Here is a 24,690-nt window from a genome sequence, read left to right on the forward strand (position 1 = left end):
GAAATGGAAGATAAAACCAGGAAAGAGAGTCAGGATTAACCTATAGTGATTCAATTCTAGTCTAGCGTATCACCTTTTTTTATTTCTTTTTTCTTCTTTTCTCTTTACTCCGTTTCTAGAGAGTCCAAACTCAATTACCAGAGAGAGACAACTGCAATTGATCTCTTGGCTTCTACTTCAATGTTTAGTCATCAGATTCACATAAAGTATGAGAAAAAAAATCCCCCCCCCAACCAAGGTAAACAGAGTGGATTAATTGGAACAAATCCTCTTTCATTAATCCCTCTCAGGATATTCTGAACTCTGTTTTTTGGGGGGCTCCATTCTGGCGATTACCGTCAGGAATATAATTAAGTCAGGGAAGAAGGTGAAATAGAGAGGGAAGGAGGTAGTGGAAAGGGGAGGGGAGGGAGGAGGTGGAAGATAGAGGGAGGTGGTGGAAGAGGGAGGGAGAGGTGGAAGAGGGGAGGGGGGGGGGAATTCAATGATGATCTGTTAATTTAGTGTTGTATCTTTCAGCGTGTGGAGACCTATTATGTAATTTAGAGTATTTATGTTTGTGTGTATGTCCTGGATATATTGAAAAGGTTAATGTGTATATTAGTTGAATATCAGAGGAAGATAACCTAATGTATTGGGTATTAGAGTGTGTGTGTGTGTGTGTGTATGTGTGTATGAACGTATCTATATAAGTATGTATATGTGTTACGTGTATGATGATCGTATTTCTACCTCAGCTGACAGCCTCCAACAACAACACCCATAATGAACTCAACATTATCAGCCCAGCACAAACAAAAGAAAAACACATCATCATATTTTGGTTCTCGTGTCTGTAAAGGATACAACACCATTTTGAAATCTAGTTACCGGGTGAGATAATAAGCTTTACACTTTTGATGGAAGGATTACAGGCTGTTTTACCGTCAGAAATCATATTGGATTGAGAAAACAGAGTTGAACAAGGGGTATAATAAGAGACAGAGAGAGAGAGAGAGAGAGAGAGAGAGAGAGAGAGAGAGGAAGGAGGGGATGTTGACAATGAAAGTGGGTGTTGTAGCTCAGAAGTAAACAAATGAAAACAATAACTAACAAAAAGAAAAACAAAAGACAAACTCCCCCCAAAAATAAAAGAAAATAAGAGAAAACAAACTTTACAGATTATTTGTAAATTTCATCTCTTTATTATGTGAGAAAATTTTTACCTTTTCTCCAGGTAAAGTTTATGATTAGGTCCAGCTGGGAGGTGAGTTCAAAGGTCATATGGGAGGTTAAAGGTCGTACAACTTATTTCTTTGTGAGTGTGTGTGTGTGTGTGTGTGTGTGTGTGTGTGGGTATTATTGTACGTCTTTCTGAGTTAAGGGATAATCTACTTTCCTCTTAATTCATGTTTGTGTATCGTCAATATTTTTAAATCTCTATACCTGTCTTTGTGCCTGCATTTTAAGTAGTAATTAGAGACCATTTTGAAATCATCTCACCTTTCCTTGTATTCTCACCTGTAGTGTTATTTCCTGAAGGTGATTAACGGTGAGAAACATTACCTACGTGATCAACATGCACGAGTAAAACGAGTAAACTTTCCACCTGTCTCACTCTCTCCACCAACTCTGCTAAACTTTCTCACGTGTCACTCAGCTTCCAACATATACACTGAGAAATTTGTAATGGAGACACAAAACTCTGAATGAAGTTGTATTGTTGTTTTCCAGTTCCTTTTTGCTTAAATCTGGGAGTATTTCTGCTTCCTGGTGTGTGTGTGTGTTAGATGAGCTTGGAGGAAGAGGTGTAGGAGGAGGAGGAGGAGGAGGAGGAGGAGGAGGAGGGAGGAGAGCAAGTGGACGAAATCACAGCAGATTTTTTTTCATTCAATATCTCTCCCTTGAACCATCCATCCTTTCCTCCCTCCCTCCCTTCCTCCCTCATTCGATTCTTCTATCCCTTCCTCTCTCCTTCCCATTCCTCCTTCTTTCCCTCCTACATACTATAAACAATTAACTATCCAACACACACACACCCAATGATTCCCCGTGTAATTTTCCTTCCTCCACGAGCCATCATCTGAGTCACTTTCACGGAGGCAGAATCACCAAGGGCTTCAGGGTTTGTTTACCTGATCTCTGAGAGGATTGGACTGCAGTAGAAGTGTCGTGAACTCTAAATTGCACGTTGTTGTTGGGTAGTTATGTGAGAGTGGTTTAGTGAGAGCGACGGAAGGAGAGAAGAGGTGATGTATGTATGTATGTATGTATGTATCAATAGTCCATGTATTCGCGGAATTCAATATACAGGTAGAGACAATATCTCCCGTTGCTCAACAATAATATGAAGGAACAGAGGCCTTGTGTCAAATACAACAAAGCCAATGATTACTTGTACAGTATTACCCTTATGATGCCATGGTAGAGATCCCTATTCACACGCAGAGGTCCAGGGTTAGATTCCTGAGTCGGGAGATATTGTTGTGTTGTGTTGCTAAGCGTAAGGTCAGGGTGGGATTGGTTGCTACAATTACATTACTGTTTATGGGAGTCTTTGTGAGCCTGTGATCCTCTGCTAGTCTTTGTGATTTTTTGTGAGTCTGTGATCTTTTGCGAGTCTCTGTGATCTTCTGTGAGTCTCTGTGATCTTCTGTGAGTTTCTGTGATCTTCTGCGAGTCTCTGTGTTCCTCTGTGATCTTCTGTGAGTCTGTGAACCTCTGTGAGTCTCTGTGATCTTCTGTGAGTCTTTGTGATCTTTTGCGAGTCTCTGTGATCTTCTGTGAGTCTCTGTGATCTTCTGTGATCTTTTGCGAGTTTCTGTGAGTCTCTTAGTTTCTGTGATCCTCTATAATTCTACAGTCAGTCCTCTTGAGAACGCCCCTCTGACAGTGACACATTATTCCCCGCCTGGTTGGACTCTCCTGTGTGTATGTGAGTGTAATTCTGTCTGCCTATCCAAACCTCTGTTGTGGCGCTGTGATGGTGTGGCGCTGTGATGGTGTGGCGGTGTGATGGTGTGGCGGTGTGATGGTGTGGCGGTGTGATGGTGTGGTGCTGTGATGGTGTGGCGGTGTGACCATTATATCACAAGAACGAGAGATTTCAGAGTTGGAAACAATGGTGAAAATAAGCTTGTGGAATCACCTAAAGATTAGACCCCCTCAGCTTTTTTTTTCATTTGATGATTAAACACCGTAATCCTACCTGGAGGAGTAAGGTTAGGTTAGGTTACAGTGAAGATTTTTGTTATTGTTATTATTATTATTATTATTATTTTATTTCATCAGTATTGTCATCATCATTATCATAAGCCAACCTCATTACCTTAACGAGACAAGAGAGACCCACTTTAAACTCACATAGGTACACATATCAACAGGTAAGTGGCGGCTTTACTCAGGTTAATTAATGTCATCTGAATTTAAAGTAAAAAAAAACATCATCATTTCTTTCCTCGTTAACTTGTCTGAAAATTTGCGGAAGGTATATTTGAATGGAGTTATGTTTTCAATTTGCGTGTGTTGTGAGCGGGTGCGTGAGGGAGCGTCAGGGGATGACGTGTGTGTGTGTGTGTGTAAGTACAGGAATATCTCTCTCTCTCTCTCTCTCTCTCTCTCTCTCTCTCTCTCTCTCTACACACACACAACTATCAACATAACATTTGGGGTATTTACACAAGCTTAACACACACACACATCTGTTTACCTTATCTGAAAGACCTGACTTAAACTCTCAGGCGGTGAGTCTTGGCGAAAGTAATAGAAGCACCGCGGTGTTACTTGTAGATGTAAATATTTGTGACGGAGCCATCATGTGTGTGTGTGTGTGTGTGTCTATCTATCTATTTATCTATCTCTATCTATCTATCTACGTTAGTTAGTTTCGGTTACCATAAAACTAACGCCTTAAATATCCCCAAATCTTTATTATTGACGAATAATCATTTTCTGTGACATATTTCAGCAGCGACACAAATAATCCCGCACACAGTCCATTAAATTCAAGAATAGCGATCTCACATCTCAGCTAGGAAACGTCAGGAACCGTAAAATCCAAGGCTGGGGATTTCTCGTCATCTCTGGGTGAACTTGAAGGTGTATCGTGATAGGAAGACCGTGACAGAGACCCTCCAGCCAATATTACCTGGGTCAGGAAAAACATTATGAACGACTTGCTCAAATATTTCATCGTCTTTTTTAGGGATGAGCCGCGAACGTCTTGATGGATCATTGGCCACCAAGATTAAACTCAAGGAACAACAACAATAAAGATTATTAAAGAAAAGATAAAAAAATAACTAATATAAAAAAAACAAAGAAGAATTATGGGAAAAAAGAAGATTGCATTGGAACGACATGTCAATATAATCGTGGTTGTTGTTTTCTCAATAATATCATGACCCAGTAATGTGACCTTTGGAAATTACTACAGGTATTCTATATCGATTATAACAGTGACCTCAGACTATATGATAATAAAGACAAATGAACTCTAGGGGTTGCCATGAGGTATATATATGTATATACCAAATTTGAAGGAGGAGCTATAGAGTAAACATAGTACAGTCGCCTGCATTTAGACATGGTACAGTAGATGGCATATTCTGTGAGATGTGTCAACTCTGTGTTTGTTATTATTATATAAAAACTCCCAGAATGGCCCGTAAGGAACCTCACAACACTAGATGCGATATAAATATTCAAACATCTCACAAAACGAGCCAGGCACTGTACCAGATCTAAGTGCAGGAGACTGTACATATTCATACAGACAGACTGACAACTATACACGATTCCTGCAAAAAGTAGACAATCGGATAAATATAAGTTTGGGTGTTTATTGTACAGGAGAAAAGACATAAATAGGAATAATAAGCTCTCGAGGTGCACAGTGGCCAAGTGGGTACAAATTATTATTATTATTATATTTTCGCCCCCAGGCTCTGATGTGGGTCATTGACCTGTACCCTGGTGGGCTAATGCTGTAAAAAACAAAAACAAAACATATCCCAATGGTAGCTGGTTTGACACAAGGACAGATACCCCCCCCCCCCCAGGCCACCCAACTGTGAGAGGGTACTTGAATTTATAGATCAAGTGAAAGCGGTTGTGTGCATCATTAGCCACCCTTGTGTACTGAAGCTTAGTAATCGGTCTAGCCTGTTTACATTATCATTATCCACATTATTGGTCCAACAGATTAAACGCAAATCATAATGCCTGCCACGGTGTTCTGTTTGTTAATTATGTATACTGATAATAATAGCTTTGAGTTTAAGAAATGTTCATTAGCCCACATCCACACACACGCGCGCGCACACATACACACACACACATACACACGGGAAAGCCATATAAACAGTCGAGGAAGGAAGATATCGTGTTCAAGACGTGTTAAATGGTAATCAAAGGGCCAATAGCTTTCCAATTACCCAAACGAGGCGGAATAATTGTTTGACAATGTATCGTAATTACACTTGCGCCCCTCCGCCCCTGTATGTCGGCTCAAAGGTGCTTATCTAAATGACAATGTGAGATGCTGATGATCATTTCTATTTAGTGGAGAGGAACAATTTCTTCTCGTTTTAAGTATATTTATTCCACAGTCATGTAAGTCATCCATCTTTTTGGGTATAATCTATCTTCCCTTTATGGTTAACCACGTCATCCACCTCCCTACCAGTTGTCCATATTATCCAATCTCCTGCCACAGTCATCCAGCCTCCTGCCACAGTCATCTACGTCATCCACCCTACCAGTCATCATCCATATCATCCAACTTTTATCTGTTTCCCTGTCTTGGTCGGGAAGAATAATGCAAGGTATCTTTTCAATATATATTTTTAAGGCAGAAAGTTACTGGGTGTCATATATTGCAGTACTTTTTTAATTGTTGATATTTCATTCCTCCCCCGTGTGTGTGTGTGTGTGTGTGTGTGTATTATGTACTAGTGTCATCTAAAATTAAACATTTCGTTTTATTCTTCTTTCAGACATCCCGTGAACGACAACACACCCACAAGCCCTTCTTCAGAAAGCTCTTGATTAGAAGGTCCTACTCAGCCTAAGGTCCTACTCAGCCTCTCCTTCCTAGTACCTGGCAGACGAGGATAACTCAATCTACACCAAACCCTCCCAGAATTTCCTCTCTTGTAAACATGGAGATAAACATCCAATTGGATCAGATTGGTTCGCCTACGTTCTCCCTCATCCTCCTCCTCCTGCCCCTTCTTCTCCTCCCAAGAGATAATGTCTCTCTCAGCATCACCAACTCAGGGAAGTAAGTTGCTGTTCAGAGAGATTTTTTTTTCTGGTTCAGTGATATGATTCCACCATCGTTTATCTACAGTACCCCATAAGATCACCAGTCTTATCTGCTTCACCTGTCAAAGCAACAGTCAACACCAGTATCACCAGTCAACACCAGTGTTCTCTACGTCACCAATGACCATCAACACCTCTACCATCACCAGCTTCAACAGTACCACCCCCCCCCCACTCCCCACCTGTCTGACTCTCTCTCACTAGTAGCTGAGTTCACCAAGACCCTCTTTACCCCAGGAGTGATAATAACAGTGTAGAAAAAAGCAATACCTTCGTCAGGATATTCTTGGGATGAATTCACCATAAACAGAAACGAACTTTGAAGTAATTTATGACCAAGAGAACTTCGTAATGTAAACATGAAAAATACATTAAAAAAACAACAATTCTGGAAATTCATCTATTGACAAAACTTTAAATGAAAAATGTGTTTAAATTTCGAAAATAAAAAGTTGAATAGTGTCGTCCAATGTCCAAAGTTTTAATTATTAACTTGAAGCCCAAAAAAGTGTTGTAGTTTGCATTGTAAGTAAAAAAAACAGCAACAACTTCAGTCTTTGTAATTATATGTAAAAGAGCAACGAAGATAATCACCCAGCTTGAAAAAAAAATATTCACTTCATTTTTTAACTTAGTGTTTATATCTTTCCATGTGTTCTTTCTCGCTCACAACAAACTAGATTATTCTCAGTCGATTATTCTCAGCCGATCGAACACACGACATCAAACACTCACATAAACAAACAAAACAAAAAACGAGATAGAAAAGAAACATTCAACATAAATAGAAAAAAAAACACCGTAGTCCTTCATAAAAAAAAACCCTAACAAAATCCCCCAAAAAACAGATAAATAAAATCACCTCCGATATCAGAGACCCAGACGAGAAGGGAGACATAAGTGTTGACGAGAAGCGAAAATTCTTCCCAATTTAGCTGTCACTCGGGGTAAGGTAACTCAATAAAACGTGTTGGTCTGGACGGGAAGGTGAACGTGTCTAAGAGAAATTAAAATAGATGGTTATTGCTGATACAACTAGTCTGGTCGTAGAAAAGTGATTTGTGTCTACTTAACCTATATACACTGACTAATTAGCAACGGGAGGTACAAGTATAAGAGTGAATACAAATAAAATGGAGATAACATAAGAAAATAAAAATAATATAAATTGGACGTAGAAAAGACATAAGTATGTAGATGGAACAAAACAATAATACAAATAATATAAACTGCATACACAAAAATACGAAGATAATTAAAACATTTAAAAAAAATCACTCACATGACCTGAAGTTTCACATTCAAATTCCAACAGGTAAAGAATTATCTCCCGAGAAAAGAACTTGAAGTGAAAATTCTTGTACCCTCGTGGAAAAAAAAAACAGTCGCAAGGTAGTGATTGAGGACACTGTAAACACGAGGCACTGTAACCCCAGCAAGACTTTGAACACAGGAACACCTCATCTGAAAATTAATCTTAAATACCACAAGAGGGAACATTAAGATCTGAAGGAGGACTGAAGTGCATAAAGAAGAGTCCTGAGGAGATTATAAACGAGAGAGAATTTTCCATACAAACCCAAACAAGAAAGAGAATATTAATACTCCCAAGAGCAGGAGACACGGGAAGGAGAAGAAGAGGAGACGAAGGAGGGAGGATCACCTGAAGAAGAGGAAGACAAAGAAGGGGAGATCACCTGAAGAAGAGGAATACGAAGGAGGAAGGAGAAGGAAGGGGAACCACCTGGAGATATCAAGGAAGAAGAAGAAGAATTGACCCGTGTTGTGAGAGGCTGCCATCACTCAGCTACCTCACCAATCCACATGATGACTGCGGGGAGCGGCGAGATGGTTCACCACCTAGAGGAACTAGAGGCCTACATACCCAGGGAGGAGCTGGCATCCATCCTGCCCAACCTGACAAAGGATCAAGCCTCCTATCTCCTCCAGCTCCTGCCAGTGCTGAACAATGATACCAGGTTCAGCGTTGAGCTTCCTAGTCCCTCCGCCATACCTACAGATCACGCCTTCTGTGACGTGGGGTTTAGAGATGGGTATAAGGTAGGTTACTCTTTAATATATATGTGTGTGTGTGTGTGTGTGTGTGTGTGTGTGTGTGTGTGTGTGTGTCTTCTTCCATCCACCCACCACTACTTATTGTCTCTCTCTCTCTTTCTCTCTCTCTATTCCCTCTTTCCCCTCTCATTGTTATTCCCCTCATAATATATTTCTTCTCACATTTCCCCTCTCATCTTATCTTTCCTTCATCACATCTTTACCCTCATACTAGTTTTCCCTCATATTAATTTCCCCTCTTATTTTTCATGGGTAAACTAGAGAGAGGTGAGGTAAACTAGAGAGAGGTGAGGTAAACTAGAGAGAGGTGAGGTAAACTAGAGAGAGGTGAGGTAAACTAGAGAGAGGTGAGGTAAACTAGAGAGAGGTGAGGTAAACTAGAGAGAGGTGAGGTAAACTAGGGAGAGGCGAGGTAAACCAGGTAACGAAAAAATAACTCGGTTCCATCAACTCATTAGCTCAAAGTGTTGATGATACACGTGATCGAAGCTTAACTAGGTAATTAACGCTGTGAGTAGTTGGTGTGTTGGGTAATTTAGGGTCGCGGGTAATTAGTGCTCCAATTACAGTGAGACCTCTATTAAACGGACTATATGGAGAGGAAAATCCGTTATATCGAGGTGTCCGTTAGATAGGGGAGACAGGAAGTGAGAGATGGAGGTTTTGTGAGAGATAATTGTGAGAAATAGCTCGCTCTCTCTCTCTCTCTCTCTCTCTCTCTCTCTCTCTCTCTCTCTCTCTCTCATTGCGCTTCGATAAACTTACTAACTCAGTGATCGAAATAATATCCCTCCCTCATCGCCTCTTTCCTCCAGAAGCTCATCTCAAGTCGGGATTCTCAGGATTTAAAACAAATATTCCCCGTAGCTTGAAATAGAAATAGAGACACAAAGGTTTAAGATAAAATTAATTCAATTCTCAAAAGGTAAACTGATAACGAGGCCAAGGATGTGTTCTAAGAATATTCCTGTGTAGGAAATTTTAAACCAGGACGGCCTCAAATTCATTTTAGTTTACCCTCAAAGGATAAAGAGTTTTGGGAAGGTGAAGAGTTGTTCCAGTAAGTGGGAGTGTAGGCCTTTCTTAATGTGGAAGCCTCTCTCTCTCTCTCTCTCTCTCTCTCTCTCTCTCTCTCTCTCTCTCTCTCTCATTGCGCTTCGATAAACTTACTAACTCAGTGATCGAAATAATATCCCTCCCTCATCGCCTCTTTCCTCCAGAAGCTCATCTCAAGTCGGGATTCTCAGGATTTAAAACAAATATTCCCCGTAGCTTGAAATAGAAATAGAGACACAAAGGTTTAAGATAAAATTAATTCAATTCTCAAAAGGTAAACTGATAACGAGGCCAAGGATGTGTTCTAAGAATATTCCTGTGTAGGAAATTTTAAACCAGGACGGCCTCAAATTCATTTTAGTTTACCCTCAAAGGATAAAGAGTTTTGGGAAGGTGAAGAGTTGTTCCAGTAAGTGGGAGAGTGTAGGAGCCTTTCTTAATGTGGGAAACTCTCTCTCTCTCTCTCTCTCTCTCTCTCTCTCTCTCTCTCTCTCTCTCTCTCTCATATTAATAATGTTTCTAATTAGAATGTGGTTGATGGAGTCGCTATGTATTTTTAGAGACTTTAAGAAGAGATCTGCAAAAATTATACTTTACAAAGCTTGAAATTTTGAAAACTGAAACACCTGAACATTTGCAAATCAGTCAGTGTTTTCTTTTGCCTTTAAGATTAAAGTTTTTCCAGATTCAATCGATTTTTGTTTCAGCAAGAAATTCGTCCTTTTTGCTCGTCTATGAAAGTTCTTCATTTGTTTTGTATTTCTTGATGATAATGAGAGCAATAATCTCACGGTACTTAGAGACGCATTGATGATCATATTATCCTGTATACATAGAAAACAGACGGATCACGTGTTACAGTTTCACAGTTCGGTTTCAAGGAATGTGACGAATCAAACAAGAACTCGAGGAATTCCACCAAGATCCAATCCTCCTTGAAACCGAACTGTGAAAATGCCTCTCAAAGTTTATGAACCTTAAATAAGAGACTTGTGAACTCTTAACGCGAGACTTAGGTTTCATAAACTGTCAGATACGACCAGTTAAGTGTAGAGTAAAGTCTATTGAGGAGGGAGACCCTTGATGACAGCAGGTGCGTGTTATGTGTCACCTACCATACACAAATTCCTAGGAATGGCTCGCTGCCACAATCACCTCCGGTAGTTACGAGTTTTTTTTTAGAATGGTTCGCTTATACGTTCACACCTTGCAGCTTTTATACGAGACATAGCCCTCGAGTTAACATGGGGAGTAGGTCTTAAATTATAGTTTCTTCAATGTATTTATTTTTGGTTCTTACAAGAGATACAACATAGCCCACTAGTTCATGCCTTGATAATTGAATTTCGATGATAACTCCACAGGCAGTAGACAGCTATCAAACGGAGGTACTACCGCCTGGGAACATATTAGAAGCATAATGTATTGCCTAATGGTAGACCCTGCTGCCATATGGCATCACAAAAATTGTGACCAAGTCCCAGGTTGCTGATTTGACTTTCTGCCTCATTTACACACAATTGCAGGGTCTCAATTGTTTCTGTTACTTTGACAACACAACATACATATATTGTTTCTCACTATTTATCTATTTTTTTGCCCTTTATTATTATTATCATTATTATTATTATCATTTTTATTATTAGTAGTAGTAGTAGTATATTTCCACCCCCAAGCAAGCCCTGATGTGGGTCACTGACCTGTGCCCTGATGGGCTAATCCCGTAAAAAAAGATATATATTTCATATTACAAAACACAAGGCTTACTTGTTTCCCCGAACGAGCACTACTTTAGTGAATAATTAATACTGCCAACCTCTGTAGTCACGAGAACGATCAAAGAATTCCCTGAGGCAAAGACTACAATGATTGGTTGTTCTGCGAAATGATTAGTTCATTTAATGAGCTGTTGAAACTGTCCGATACATTCTCCTCCCTCTTCCTCCTCTACCTTCTCCTCTTCCCATCACCCTCCCTTTCTCCACTTATTCCTCCTCCCCTTACCCTATTTTTCAAGTTAGGGAGGAAGTAAGAGAAGGTGACAATCCGAGTCTTTCACACTCGGTAACATGATTATCGACTCCTTCAGATTACTTCCACCACACCTCTGAGTCGCTGTACTGTGTCGACCTCATCAGGCTCTCTCTCTCTCTCTCTCTCTCTCTCTCTCTCTCTCTCTCTCTCTCCACCACCTAATACCCATCTGCCAGACTCGCTGATCTAAATTCCTTTCCCCATGGCTTGACCAAGTTATATCCGCCTATTAAGTGTTCAGCAGATCTGGTAGTTAATTCATCCTACACATGTATGTATGTATGGAGACATCTGTTTCATACAAAGTCATCATATGTTTCTGGTAAATTAGGATTGGCGCTGTGGTCTCCTCATTATACTAAGACAAATTATATCTGTCTGTCTGTCTCTATATAATCCACACACCATTTCAGTATCCCATACGATTACGTCATATTCCTTCTATAAACAGTATCAGTCATATTGGTGTTATTCTACTGGGCATGAACACCGAAGTCATATTGTTCCCGAAACAGAATTACTTTTATGACGCGGGCTGAACGTGATGTCCTTGATGAAGTGTGTTCACGTCTTGGTGTTGGTGACCTAGTGGAAGGGGAGGGAGGGAGGGAGGGAGGGAAGGAGGGAGGAGGAGGAGGGAGGAGGAGGAGGAGGAGGAGGGAGGGCTGGAGAGTATATATTGAGGTCAGGAAAAGTTCTCTCTCTCTCTCTCTCTCTCTCTCTCTCTCTCTCTCTCAAAACCACACCATAAATAACAGTTAAGTTTTAGTTAATCATTGTTAACTAGGGTGTGTACGAAGGTTAGACATTAAAAGACTTTGACTTATTAAACACATAGTAATATATTATATCATCAACAACATCACTCGAAGGTTGTGATCGTAGGAGTTATGAGTTATGATTATTCGACTTTGTTAATGTTCTCGTAAAGCATCTCGTTAATGACTCGTTCGTTCCGGTCGTTCGTTATATCCGATGACAGTTCCTGGGAGGTTGATGTTTTTTTTTTCCTTCCTAGAAAAGATCAAGTTTGGGTGTGATTATCTCTCTCTCTCTCTCTCTCTCTCTCTCTCTCTCTCTCTCTCTCTCTCTCTCACCACCCGTTCATACTCGTACCCATCCAAGATAAGAAGTGTAACCTCTCAAGATGCCTTTTGTAAGCTATTATACCTATTGGAAACCTTTATCATTCACTCTCTTTTCCTTTCATCACCACGTTATTTACGAGACAGAGAGAGACAGAGAGAAAGAGTTAAATCTCTCTTCTTCTCCTTTCATTCATGTCATCCGAGAATATCACTTCGTAAATCCTTAAAGCAGTTTTATTTCTCTAACACCTTTAAGGATTTCTTGCCGTTAACCTCTGCCTTCTCCTCCTCCTCCTCCTACTGTTACTTTACCTACTTCTACTCTCCACCTTCTCCTCCCCTTCCCCCTCTTCCAACCTTTCTACTCCTCATTTTGCTCTTTCTCCTCCTCCTGCTCCTCCTCATCCTCTTCCTACTCCTCCTCATCCTCTTTCTACTCCTCCTCATCCTAACCCTCTTCCACCCCTCTTTCACCCCTTCCTTTCCCTCCTTCCTCCTCCCCTTCCTCTTCCCCCCCCCTTCCTCTTCCACCCTCCCTACCCCTCCTAACCCTCCTCCTCCTCTTCCTACCCCTCCTAACCCTCCTCATCCTCTTCCTACCCCTCCTAACCCTCCTCCTCCTCTTCCTACCCCTCCTCATCCTCTTCCTTCCCCTCCTAACCCTCCTCCTCCTCTTCCTCTGAATACCCCGGTACTCAGCTCAGCCATGAAAGAGTTACGGTGAGGGTTCTCGTGTTGGTGGGGAGAAATATATGTTCAGCAACCTTTTGATGGGATGAGGACTGGTGACACTCCAGATTTATCTTGTCTTCAATAAGTCTTCCTGCTGCTGTCTCACCTATATTTATCTGTCTGTCTGTCTGTGTATCCTCTCTCTCTCTCTCTCTCTCTCTCTCTCTCTCTCTCTCTCTCTCTCTTATCTCTGTCTGTTTACTGGTACAGAGACAAAGACAACGATTAAAATATATAAAAGATGGAGGTAGAGAGAGATAGAGAGAGAGAGGAATGGAGGCTTCTTTTACATGATAATCATAAAGTTATCTCAGGTATAGAGTTAAGTCCCTGGTAACAAGTAAAAGATAATTATTGTTTCATATCATTAACTTCGGCTTCGTCTCTCAGTTCCATTGTGACATCAGATGGAATTCAATATTAGGTCAGAGTCTAATTCAGTATCTTTCCCAACGAGAAACTTTTACGCTTGGACTAAACTAACCTTTCTGGAGTCAATATTTGAGCAAAACATTTGAAAAAAACATCCTAACCTAACCAAACATTTCTGGATTTATTATTATTATTATTATTATTATTATTATTATTATTATTATTATTATTCCTTTGCGTCTAAACCTCACGTCACCAAAAAGAAAATATTTTCACCACAACTTTTCAAACATAAAAAAGATTGAAGTATCCCTGTGTGGTGTCCCAGGTGTCCAGAGGAGTGGAGTCGAGTCAAGTGGGGAGTCTTCAGGTATTTTTTGTGCGTCTGAGTGTGAACATTTACAACTTTTTATTGCTCTTTGGTAACTCGCCGGGGACGTATTCTTATAATAGACTTGTAACTGTGGGTGTGTGTGTGTGTGTGTGTGTGTGTGTGTGTGTGTGTGTGTGTGTGTGTGTGATCACCGCCACCATTATCTTCATCTTCTCCTCTCACCCCTATTACCACCCTCACCTCCCCATCACCACCTCTCCACCCTCACCTCCCCATCACCACCTCTCCACCCTCACCTCCCCATCACCACCTCTCCACCCTCACCTCCCCATCACCACCTCACCACCCTCACCTCCCCATCACCACCTCTCCACCCTCACCTCCCCATCACCACCTCTCCACCCTCACCTCCCCATCACCACCTCTCCACCCTCACCTCCCCATCACCACCTCTCCACCCTCACCTCCCCATCACCACCTCTCCACCCTGAACAGTAACCAAACTCCACCTAATTGAGACGAAAAGACGAAACTCATCTCGGGTCACCTGATCGTACAGAGCCTCCCAAGTCCTGTATAGGGTCACGGTGTCACCCTCACTATGGCTCTGTAGGAGGGAGAAGGGGAGAGTGAAGAGGAAATGAGTGAAGGGAGAAAAATCTTGGTGGGAGGGGAGTGGGGAGAAGAGGTAGGAGGGAAGGGGAGTGATATGGAATGAGGAAGAGAGAGACAGAGGAGGAGAGGGAGAGGTTAAAGTACAGGAGAGAAGAGAGGGAAATGAAGAGGTAGGGAAGAGGAGTGTGTGAGTAGGAGAGGGGAGGGAAAGGTTAGGTGAGGGCAAAGAAGGTGAGGGAAGATTAGAAAGGAGGGAAGGGGGAAGGAGGGAAGGGGTGGACCTGGTGGAGTAAGAGGGGAGAGAAAATGCAGCAAGTCGTTGTTAAGAAGTGAAGGAAAGTAGGGAAGGAGGAGAGGGGAGAGAGAAGCAAAAAACATAAGAGAGATGTAGAGGATTCTGATTGAAGGATACGAGGGGAAAGGGTTAACTTATAAGAGGAAGGAAGACGGGATGGATAAGAGGGGAATATCAAAAGGAGGAAGGAGGAGGAAGAGGAGGAGGAGGAGGAGGGGGAAGAAGCGAAGGAGGGTAGGCATACAAGGGGAAAATTCTTCAAAGCAAATATAGAGTCAGAGGGGAAAGACAGGAGAGGTTATACTGAGGGAACGAGGGACTGACTGAGTGAGGGGAAGAAGTGCCACAGTGAAGGGGAAAAGTGCCACGGTGAAGGGAAAAAGTGCCACAGTGAAGGGAAAAAGTGCCACAGTGAAGGGGAAAAAGTGCCACAGTGAAGGGGAAAAGTGCCACAGTGAAGGGGAAAAGTGCCACAGTGAAGGGGAAAAGTGCCACGGTGAAGGGAAAAAGTGCCACAGTGAAGGGGAAAAGTGCCACAGTGAAGGGAAAGTAACAGTGTAAGTTAAAATAGAAATTCCTCACTAGCGTTTTAATGGTCTCTATGATAATTAAACTCTAAGTATGATAACGCTATTGTGTAAGATAAACGGTATATAATATCCCACACGATGATGTAACTCCTGCGATATACATGCTAAATATATTTGTGTGTGTGAGTGTGTCGGTGTGTGTGTGTGTAGGTGTGTGTGTGTGTGTGTGTGTAGGTGTGTGTGTGTGTGTGTGTCTGTGTGTGTGTGTGTGTGTGTGTGTCATTGTCGGTGTGTGTGTATGTAGGTGTGTGTGTGTGTGTGTGTGTGTGTGTGTGTGTGTGTGTGTGTGTCGGTGTGTCGGTGTGTGTGTGTGTCGGTGTGTCGGTGTGTGTGTGTCGGTATTGTTTGGTGTGTGTGTGTGTGTGTGTGTAGGTGTGTGTGTGTGTGTGTGTGTGTCGGGGTGTGTGTGTGTGTGTGTTTGTGTGTGTGTGTGTGTGTCGGTGTGTGTGTGTGTGTGTCTGTGTGTGTGTGTGTGTGTGTAGGTGTGTGTAGGTGTGTGTGTGTGTGTGTGTTTGTGTGTGTGTGTGTGTGTGTGTGTGTGTGTGTGTGTTTGTGTGTGTTTGTTTTGTGTGTGTGCTGTGTGTGTGTGTGTGTTTGTGTGTATGTTTGTGTGTGGTGTGTGTGTGTGTGTGTAGGTTGTTGTTGTGTGTGTGTTTGTGTGTGTGTGTGTGTGTGTTTGTGTGTAGGTGTTTGTGTGTGTGTGTGTGTTTGTGTGTAGGTGTAGGTGTAGGTGTAGGTGTGTGTGTGTGTGTGTGTAGGTGTGTGTGTGTGTGTAGTACAGGTATTAAACACACATTTTTAGGCTTTAAGAACAGTTAACCATTAGCCAGACTATAATTAGCAGTTTACCTTTGATGAGCCGTTTACCTGGTACGGTGATGGCAGTGTTCCACCACTTAAAATTAACATAAACGGGAGAGGTAAATGAAAATGTATCCTTGCCTAACCTGAAATAGCGTAACTTAACCTAACATAACCTAACCTAGTCTAACCTAACCTAACTTAACTATACCAAAGTTCATCTTAATTAACTCGAGAAATCAAAACTAATTAAGGAGAAGATTGGTACCTGTACGATATATACAGTTCCACCACACCTTAACACCTATCTTTAACCTATGAGTCACCAATCATAAGAAATCTATCACCTGTTTTACCTATTTAAATTTTCTATAACAATTTATTACAATTTCTATATAATTTTGGATTCAGGGTTTATCAGTACAGCGACCTATATATATCGTATATTTAAATAATGATGAAAATTATATTAATGAATTGGCAACTCAACTACAACCACAGCCGCCACAAGATTCTCACATCAAATTTTCTTCATTATTTAAACAAGTATACGAACATTTGGAAACTTCTCATGACCTTAAATAATGATGAATAGTTTATTAATATAAAAATGTTATCTTTGGTTTGTTTAATATTTATCCTGACGGCGATACAACCTAAAATAGACCCACCACTCACAATCACCATTACATACAGGCTTACTTTACCAACTATTGCCTCGTAAAATTGCAAGTACGAGACCCAGGGTGAGGTCGCTGAGATCATTGGCTGACTGTAGGTACTAAAACACCCGAGAATACACACAATCACCTCAGCGACACACCACACACCACTAAACTTCTTCACAACAAAAGGTCCCTGATCCATCCCAGCAAACATAAGAAGAGTTAAGACGACACAGACACGATCTAACATATCCAACACACACACACCGAGTCCTAATACGACTTGAGAATTCCATAGGTTATTACCACACGACTTGAACGTTCCAGGACACAGCAAAAGATTCTCCCTGGATGTGAATTAGGTTCAAGAACATATTATGATAAGGTGAGGAAATATTACAGACAAAAAAGGTGTTGTGTTATGCCTTGGTCGCTTCATTAGAGACTCTTGGAACGACATAGGTTCTCAGGAACACTAAAGGCTCCCAGAAATACCATAGGCTCCCATAACACCAGAGGCTTCTAGAAGACCATAGGTTCTAGGAAAACTACAGGCTCCCGGCATACCACAGGTTCCCAGAAGACCATAGGCTCCCAGAAACACCATAGGCTCCCAGAAAGACCATAGGCTCCAGAAGACGCCCTAGCCTTCAGAAAACGCCATAGGCTCTAGGAACACCACAGCCTCCCAAAACACAACAGTCTCCCAAAACACCACAGCCTCCTAAAACACAACAGCCTCCCAAAACACCAAAGGCAACCAGAACATCAAAGGCTCCCAGGACGACACGGACTTCTTGTTGATACAGTAATAATTCCCAAAACCTTCAAGGCATGGAAGCCCCCGGGGTGGTGGTGGTGTCTGTCTGTTCTCGTCCCTCTGTTTAACTTCAAGCATCAATGAGAAGACTTAACGAGGCGAGATGGTGGATGTTTGGCCAGAACGCTTCAGGAGACCGAGAGACCTGAAGAATGTTGTAAACTTTTGCTACCCAGATTGGTTGTACTTGATTAGTTGATATTAGTCTTTTGATTTTTTTTTTTACTTTACTAATTCGACAAAAATATAGATAAAGTTTATATTTAATTTTTTTTTAAAGTTTATTTCGCTTCTGGTACTTTTTACTGCTATCTATTTTAAGTTCCTCTCTGTCTCTCTCTCTCATACCAAACGGGATCAGAGTCTAAGGTTAATTACAATATATCGCTCCAACAAACTTCCGACCCATCACGCTAACAAGCTAACTACCGTCTCCAATCATGCATAATATCCAATTACACTAAGAGATCTCCTAAACCCAATCATCGAAACGACCCCTAATCACTGGTACGTTAACGTTCCCCCCTCCTAGTCACCATCACCTTAATAATACCCAATCCCAGGCACCTTTAATAACCCTCTTCCTAATCACCCTAGCACCCCCCAATCCCAGCTTCTTTAATAACTCCGCTTTTCCAATCACTATTACAATCAACTTCCAATCCTAGACACTTGGGTGGGTGGGTGTGTGTGTGTGGGTGTGGGTGTGTGTGTGTGTGTGTGTAAATTCTTCTCATTTAATTAACATTCAGGTAAACGAGAACAAGTCAAAGGTATACAGATGGTAGCTGATGAAAACACCAAGTTCGTTTAGGCATCAAAGAAAATCCAAACTCCATTTCTGTATATTTGGATGTTGCTTAGTCTCGTTTACACACACACACACACACACGGTTGCCTAGACACTCCTGCCATCATAACTTCCTCAACAACATTTGATTACATTTCATAGCCATCCATCCTCCCCCAAATACTCCTTCCCTCCCTGTTCCCCTTCAAAGACACCTCTCACGCCTCCTCACTCATCCACCCTCAGGAGGTTCACGGGTACTTGGCGCTGATGATCTGCCTGGTGGGAGCCTTCACCAACGTGCTCAACATGATCATCCTCACCAGGCGGGAGATGATCAATTCCACCAACACCATACTCACCGGTCTTGCAGTGGCTGACTTCCTCCTGCTGATGGAGTACAGCTTCTACGCCACTTCCTACATCAAGGGTCAGGAGTCTATGTTTGACAGTTACTTCCACTCTGTCTTCATCCTCTTCCACGCCCACTACACACAGGTCAGTCTACCCTTCTTCGTTATATTCATTTTCTTTAAGGTACTTGTTCAGTTTTGCTTCTTAATTTTCTTCATCTTTCATTCCTATCCACTCAGTGCTGGTAAGTCTTCTCTCCCTTACTTCTGTTCCATTAATCTTTCTTCTTCTGTTTCACCAATGATCTTCTCCGAGTCTCTTAATTACAGTATACCGAGGCTGTCAGTTGGCCTTTACAGGTACGATTTTAGGCACACATATCACTTGTCTTCAGCAGAATACCAAAGAGAGAAAAAAAGGTTGTATTCACCCAATTTATATTCTGGCAGGCCTCTGATAAGATTAACCATGTCCACCCATTTTCTTTTACTCCTGGATGGATGCTAGACTAAGTTATAAAAGACTTCTCTATGTATACAGAATGACGTCTTTACTTTCCATTAGCCGAGGCAGTAAAGTTGGTAAAGGACTTCAGCTGCCTGGTTCGAAATTCCGGGCGGATACTTGTTAGTTTGGTGTATTGAATTACCAGCAGAGTAAGAGTGTCAGTAACTGAGAATACTGTGAATTATTTATCAAGAGTCCGACTTCACATAACCTGGTGGAGCGTGGAACGAATACGTGTACTATGAATTCTACGAAAAGGAAGATTTATTTTATAAAAAGACATTAAATTCTAATAAATAAATGCTCTAACCTCTAACCTTGAAAAAAAGGTAGGAATTCCGTAAAAAAAAAAATGTAAAAACTCGGGGATTCATTGAATAACGAAACACGAGACTCGAAACATCAATCGAACAAGCGGCACTTTTTAGCATGTTATAGCAGTCCTGAGGCTCTGAGCTGCCTCTGTGAGAAGATTATAAACACGAGGACACAGCAGTAAGGGTGGAGACAGATCGACATTTTTAGCAAATCCTCCTGCAAGGGCATTTGGTCTTTATTGGTGCGTGAGCACTGCACTCCCCCCAGCCCACGCACCTCCTCCCTTAGTCATTCCATTTTATGTCATTGCAAAGAACATTAATGTTCATCGCAATAATCATGACTTTATTCCCACTGATTTTTAGGTTCCTGTTCATTACACGTCCTAATCATTTAGAGTTCTCGGATAAATAATTTACCTTGTATAACCTTTCTAATAACATTGAATAATATTATTGCAGAAATAAGCTTTGTTACTTTTCTACTATAAATCATAGAACAAATGTGTAGAAACTGAGCAGAAACACATCTTACTTGCCGTCTCGAAGCTCAGTCTATGACAATGAATCCCGTAAACCTGAAGGACCGTTATGGTCAGAAGGTCTACGACACAGTTTAAACTAACTCTGTTTTAGGTACACAAAGGGGCAGTTTGGCCGGCACTGGACTCGACCATCTTCACTTTGCCCAACTGTAAATATAGGTGCTCAATCACAGCTGACAGAGCTACGAGTTCTTTAATGTAAACATCCCAGGAGTGATAACTATAATCTTCCACCAGCAAGTTTATCTTTTCTGCTCACTGGTGGAAAACAATATCAACTGATCCAAGAGGATGCAGCCATGTACGGTACTTACAAATTCCAGTAAAAAAATAATAATAAGTTTTCGTCTATGGTTGTGGCCCTGAAAACTGAAGAGCCAATGGTGAACAAGACAACTTTGGGAACAATTCGTGCCTGACAGGGAACACCATATTTTATCACGAAATATTTGACTTGAAAAGCAATACACGACATTCAAAAAGGAATATTTTGTTTCCTTCGCATAACTACCAGCGCGAGCATGAGGGAGGAACACCATAATAAACTGGAGGGAGAGACGACCTCCTCGTTCTGGGAAGGATCACCAAGGTCTGAGTGGATCCAGATTCAATCCAATATCGTGAAAAGTTCATTGAAAATTTTTTTTTGCATATTCTGATTCAATCTGTCCCTGATCTTTGGTACTCACAAGAAACACTGGAAAACATGCCAGTACAAAGAGAATGCATTATGGTCCAATGGCAAATGACTTAAAATGTCATGTAATAATGGCTTTAAGGAATTCAAAGTTCGGAAATTGTTTGAGTTGATGATATACTGAAGTCACTATCTAGCCTCTTCTGTACCAAGAAGTGAATGTATGAAAAAATAATCTAAGGTGGTCAAAAGGAGTTTATTGGGAACTGTGAATACAAATCAAGCGTAACACACTCGTCTGTACACTATAAAGGGTCCCAACTTTCTCTTCAAATGACCCATGTCCAATTTTCAATAGAATTTTATCATCACTCAAAATTTTAATCCTTTTAATGTTTCTCCTGAATGTCCCTTAAACTCTGTTCAAATAAGAACAGATGGTGCTTGAGGATTTACCTGCAATGCATCAAAGGTTGGCTGGTCAACAATATGCTGCTGCAGTGGGCAGATGACTTTTCCATTTAGGAATTTCTTTGGTATTGCTCATCCGGACAGTTTTCCACACAGGTGTTAAGAACAAGATGGGATGTTATGTTCACTCTCATAAGAGCCAGGTTGAATGCTGATGCCTTTTTTTAGTTAGGATTTCCCTTTAGAATCAAACGTTTACTTGTTCATTGTCCAAGATATAATTATCAAATACCTTATGAAGATGTAACCTGAAGAAAAAGTATCAGTGTACTATAGAACTTTTCGATAGTGACCAGTGTGACAGGGAAGACACATAACAAGCATGGACATTACAGGTACATTTGTGTTCATTTATTTACTCTTACTGAACCTATAAAATCACCAAGTCTTTATTTTCATCCTGTATTTTTTTTTTGGGGGGGTGGGGTTCTTTTCAAAGATACTGAGATGCCAAAGTAAACAGAAAAACTTAGCTAGTCACTCAATGACAGCAAAATGTGCTCTAATTTTTTACTTGTCAACCGGACGGCACCAAACACCGAAGAAAGTCAGACAAAAATGTGCTGAATCTGGGCAACTGGTCAGTTTTCTCCAAACGTTCGAACATAAAGGGAGAAAGCTACTGTAGTGGTATGTCTCAAATGTGATCCGCAGGACCAAAAAATAATCGAAAATCACTGGATCAAGAAAATTTCCCAAGTGATTTTATATAGCAACGTAATCCCGATCTTCAACAAGGGAATCAATGACAGCTTAGTTAGCGGAGATGCAAGACTCACGAACAAATACAAAAACAATGATAACTGATTTATATAAAACTGACTTGGACATACCTGAAGTGTGATGTGCTGTGGTGTGTTAAGGCCTCTCGAGGAGCTGTTAACTTTCACTTACCTGGAAAAAACAATCAGATTAACCTTCCATCCAACTTTACTCCTATAAAAATTATATATTAGAAGGATATCAAGGATGTGTTTTTTTTAGTAAACAATATTATTCGGTGGGAGAATATTAAATAATAACTATTAACCTAAAGTTATACCTATAGAAGTGTTCTTACGAAACGGTAACAGTAACATAAATTATGATGATGAGATCATAAAGTTCTGAAGGAAATCTATATATTTCACATTCCTGTATTTATATTTTTTTTCTCTTCTGTTAGATAAGCACATATGCATTATAACAAAATTGCCCGAAAAGATTCTACCCCCCTCCTAAAAACAAATAATAATTTCATAAATAAGGTGGCGACCTTCTTAAACTTTACTCGCAATTGTACTTTTCAACTAACAGGAACAACCATGATACCAATAATGTTTTTAGTTAACGCCAAAATTTAATAAAGATGTGTAATGAGTGATTGTCAGACCAAACCTTACAGCCCAGAATTATGTCACATATAACAGCAAGTACACCACAGACCTCGTGGTACCACCGCATTCCAGGTTGACACACCTCAGGTCGACCCTAGGGACTTGACCTGGCCCGCTAATGACGTGAGCCGGTGACCTACAACCGCACCTAGCCAAGACACCTGGCCAGGACCACACCTGCACACAATTATCCAGATCAAACCAGTTTAGTGTTAATTGGTAGAGGTCAGAAGCCGGCTGGGCCGACCCCATATAAAGGCCCTACAGTCCCGTCCACGGGCATTCCATATTCGGCATTCGAGATTCCTATTCCATTATCATTATCATTCTGGTTGCTGTCATCTCTCTCCCGTTCGGGTCGTCACTCGGTTCACTAAGCAGAGTCACGCACGTCCCCTCCCCAGGTCGGGAGGGAGACCTCCCGACCAGACCACAGCATCACCAGCTAAGCAGATTCTCCCATAGGAGGCAGCCCAGCCAGCACCACTGGGCCTACGTCAGGGTACACGTGAGTCTTGTCAGAACGTCCTAGGGTGAGTTACCTACTGTGGGAAGTGTATTCATTCAGGTGTGTCCGAGAGTCAGTGTCAAGTAACGTAAAGCATAATGTGTTAGTACCCCGATATAATAGTGATATTAATGTGTCCATGTCATTGAGTGAAGTAATAAATAGTTGTATCGAAGAGGTGTTTAACAAGTTGTCCCTTTAAGAAGTAATATACGTGTATTGACATACGAGATAAGATAAGCGTAGTGACGCTGTGCAAATAACATCCAGGCCACGCTACCAAGTTTCCTATCTTTACATGCCTACTCTCTATACTTCCTACTTATGTATGTAATTCTCTTCTTGTGAGTTTTGTACCATTACAGATGCTTGTCCATAATGTCACAATATGATCAACAGGCGTAATGCTTACCTTGCCCTGGTGGTAGAGGAAGCCTTGGTGGTAGAAGGACTCTTGGCATCACCTGTCATGAGCCATTGACCATCCTTCCTGAAACAAGATTCATGAATTAGGCCACAGTTCTGCTTCCATTGCTCTAATAGACACATATAACACAGTAATGCTTTATGGAAAATCCAGAAATATCTGTAGTATTTCCTTGAAAAAATTTTGGTTTTTCACAGCTACGACACCAAACAAACTTGAAGAGATACGAGCCTATCATACCATGGTTGGTTCCACAATGTCTCTTGTTTCGTCTTTTAATGAAGCTCCAAGTGGTCTCAATCTGCTGATTATCTTTAGGATAGGTTAGGTTCTCCAATATAATATATATAATTTTTATTTTTTTTTGGAATCGGCATAAAATCTACATTAGAAAAACTATTTAAATTTTTTGAGTGCGGTAAATGAAACCGAAAAGATCCCTCTAACTATAGGCAACAAGGATCAGTACAGCTCCTCGATATAACTTGACACAGTGAAGTACAAGTTATAATGGTCACAACCCTAAAGAGTAACTCACTCACAAACCTACACTGACAATTTTACCGCTGCTGTGATTCTTATTCGTTTAATTAGGATTATTTCTCTACGACATTTCCTCTAAAACAAGTGATATCAAGTGCTTGTACGTCCTGTTTCCCCTCATAGTCCTGCCCACTGTTATAAGTCTAGGATATAAGGCTTTAGCACACTATATGAGCCCATTGTTGGTATGTAATATTACCTACAAGTTTCACATGAAAACTACCAATTTGCTAGTTTTGCACTTTTTTTAATTAACGTGAGTCCGTCCATCGCCTATTTTGTTTCTTGGCGTACAAACGTTTACCATCGAAAATGTTTAAAGTAGTAATGTAATATCGTTTTATCAGGGAAGGTTAGGTTTGTCTTATGTTTGAAAGTCCAATACTTATAGTGAAAAAATATCTAAAAAAATATTAATACAACTTCTACAA

At 40.9% G+C, this 24,690-nt stretch overlaps 1 protein-coding gene across 1 annotated transcript in view; it reads left to right on the forward strand.

The window, feature by feature from the left end:
- Positions 1 to 5,979: 5,979 nt before the first annotated feature.
- The window catches only part of LOC121880100 (G-protein coupled receptor dmsr-1-like), a 40,123-nt gene continuing 21,412 nt past the window's right edge, over positions 5,980 to 24,690 (forward strand). The window contains exons 1-2 of the mRNA XM_042387159.1: positions 5,980 to 8,367; positions 18,821 to 19,072. Of these exons, the coding sequence (XP_042243093.1) occupies positions 8,131 to 8,367; positions 18,821 to 19,072 (489 nt within the window). The 5' untranslated portion in view covers positions 5,980 to 8,130. The remainder of the gene's footprint in view (positions 8,368 to 18,820; positions 19,073 to 24,690) is intronic.

Source organism: Homarus americanus, unplaced genomic scaffold (assembly GCF_018991925.1).
Source record: "Homarus americanus isolate GMGI-L3 unplaced genomic scaffold, GMGI_Hamer_2.0 scaffold50564, whole genome shotgun sequence".
NCBI lineage: Eukaryota > Metazoa > Arthropoda > Malacostraca > Decapoda > Nephropidae > Homarus > Homarus americanus.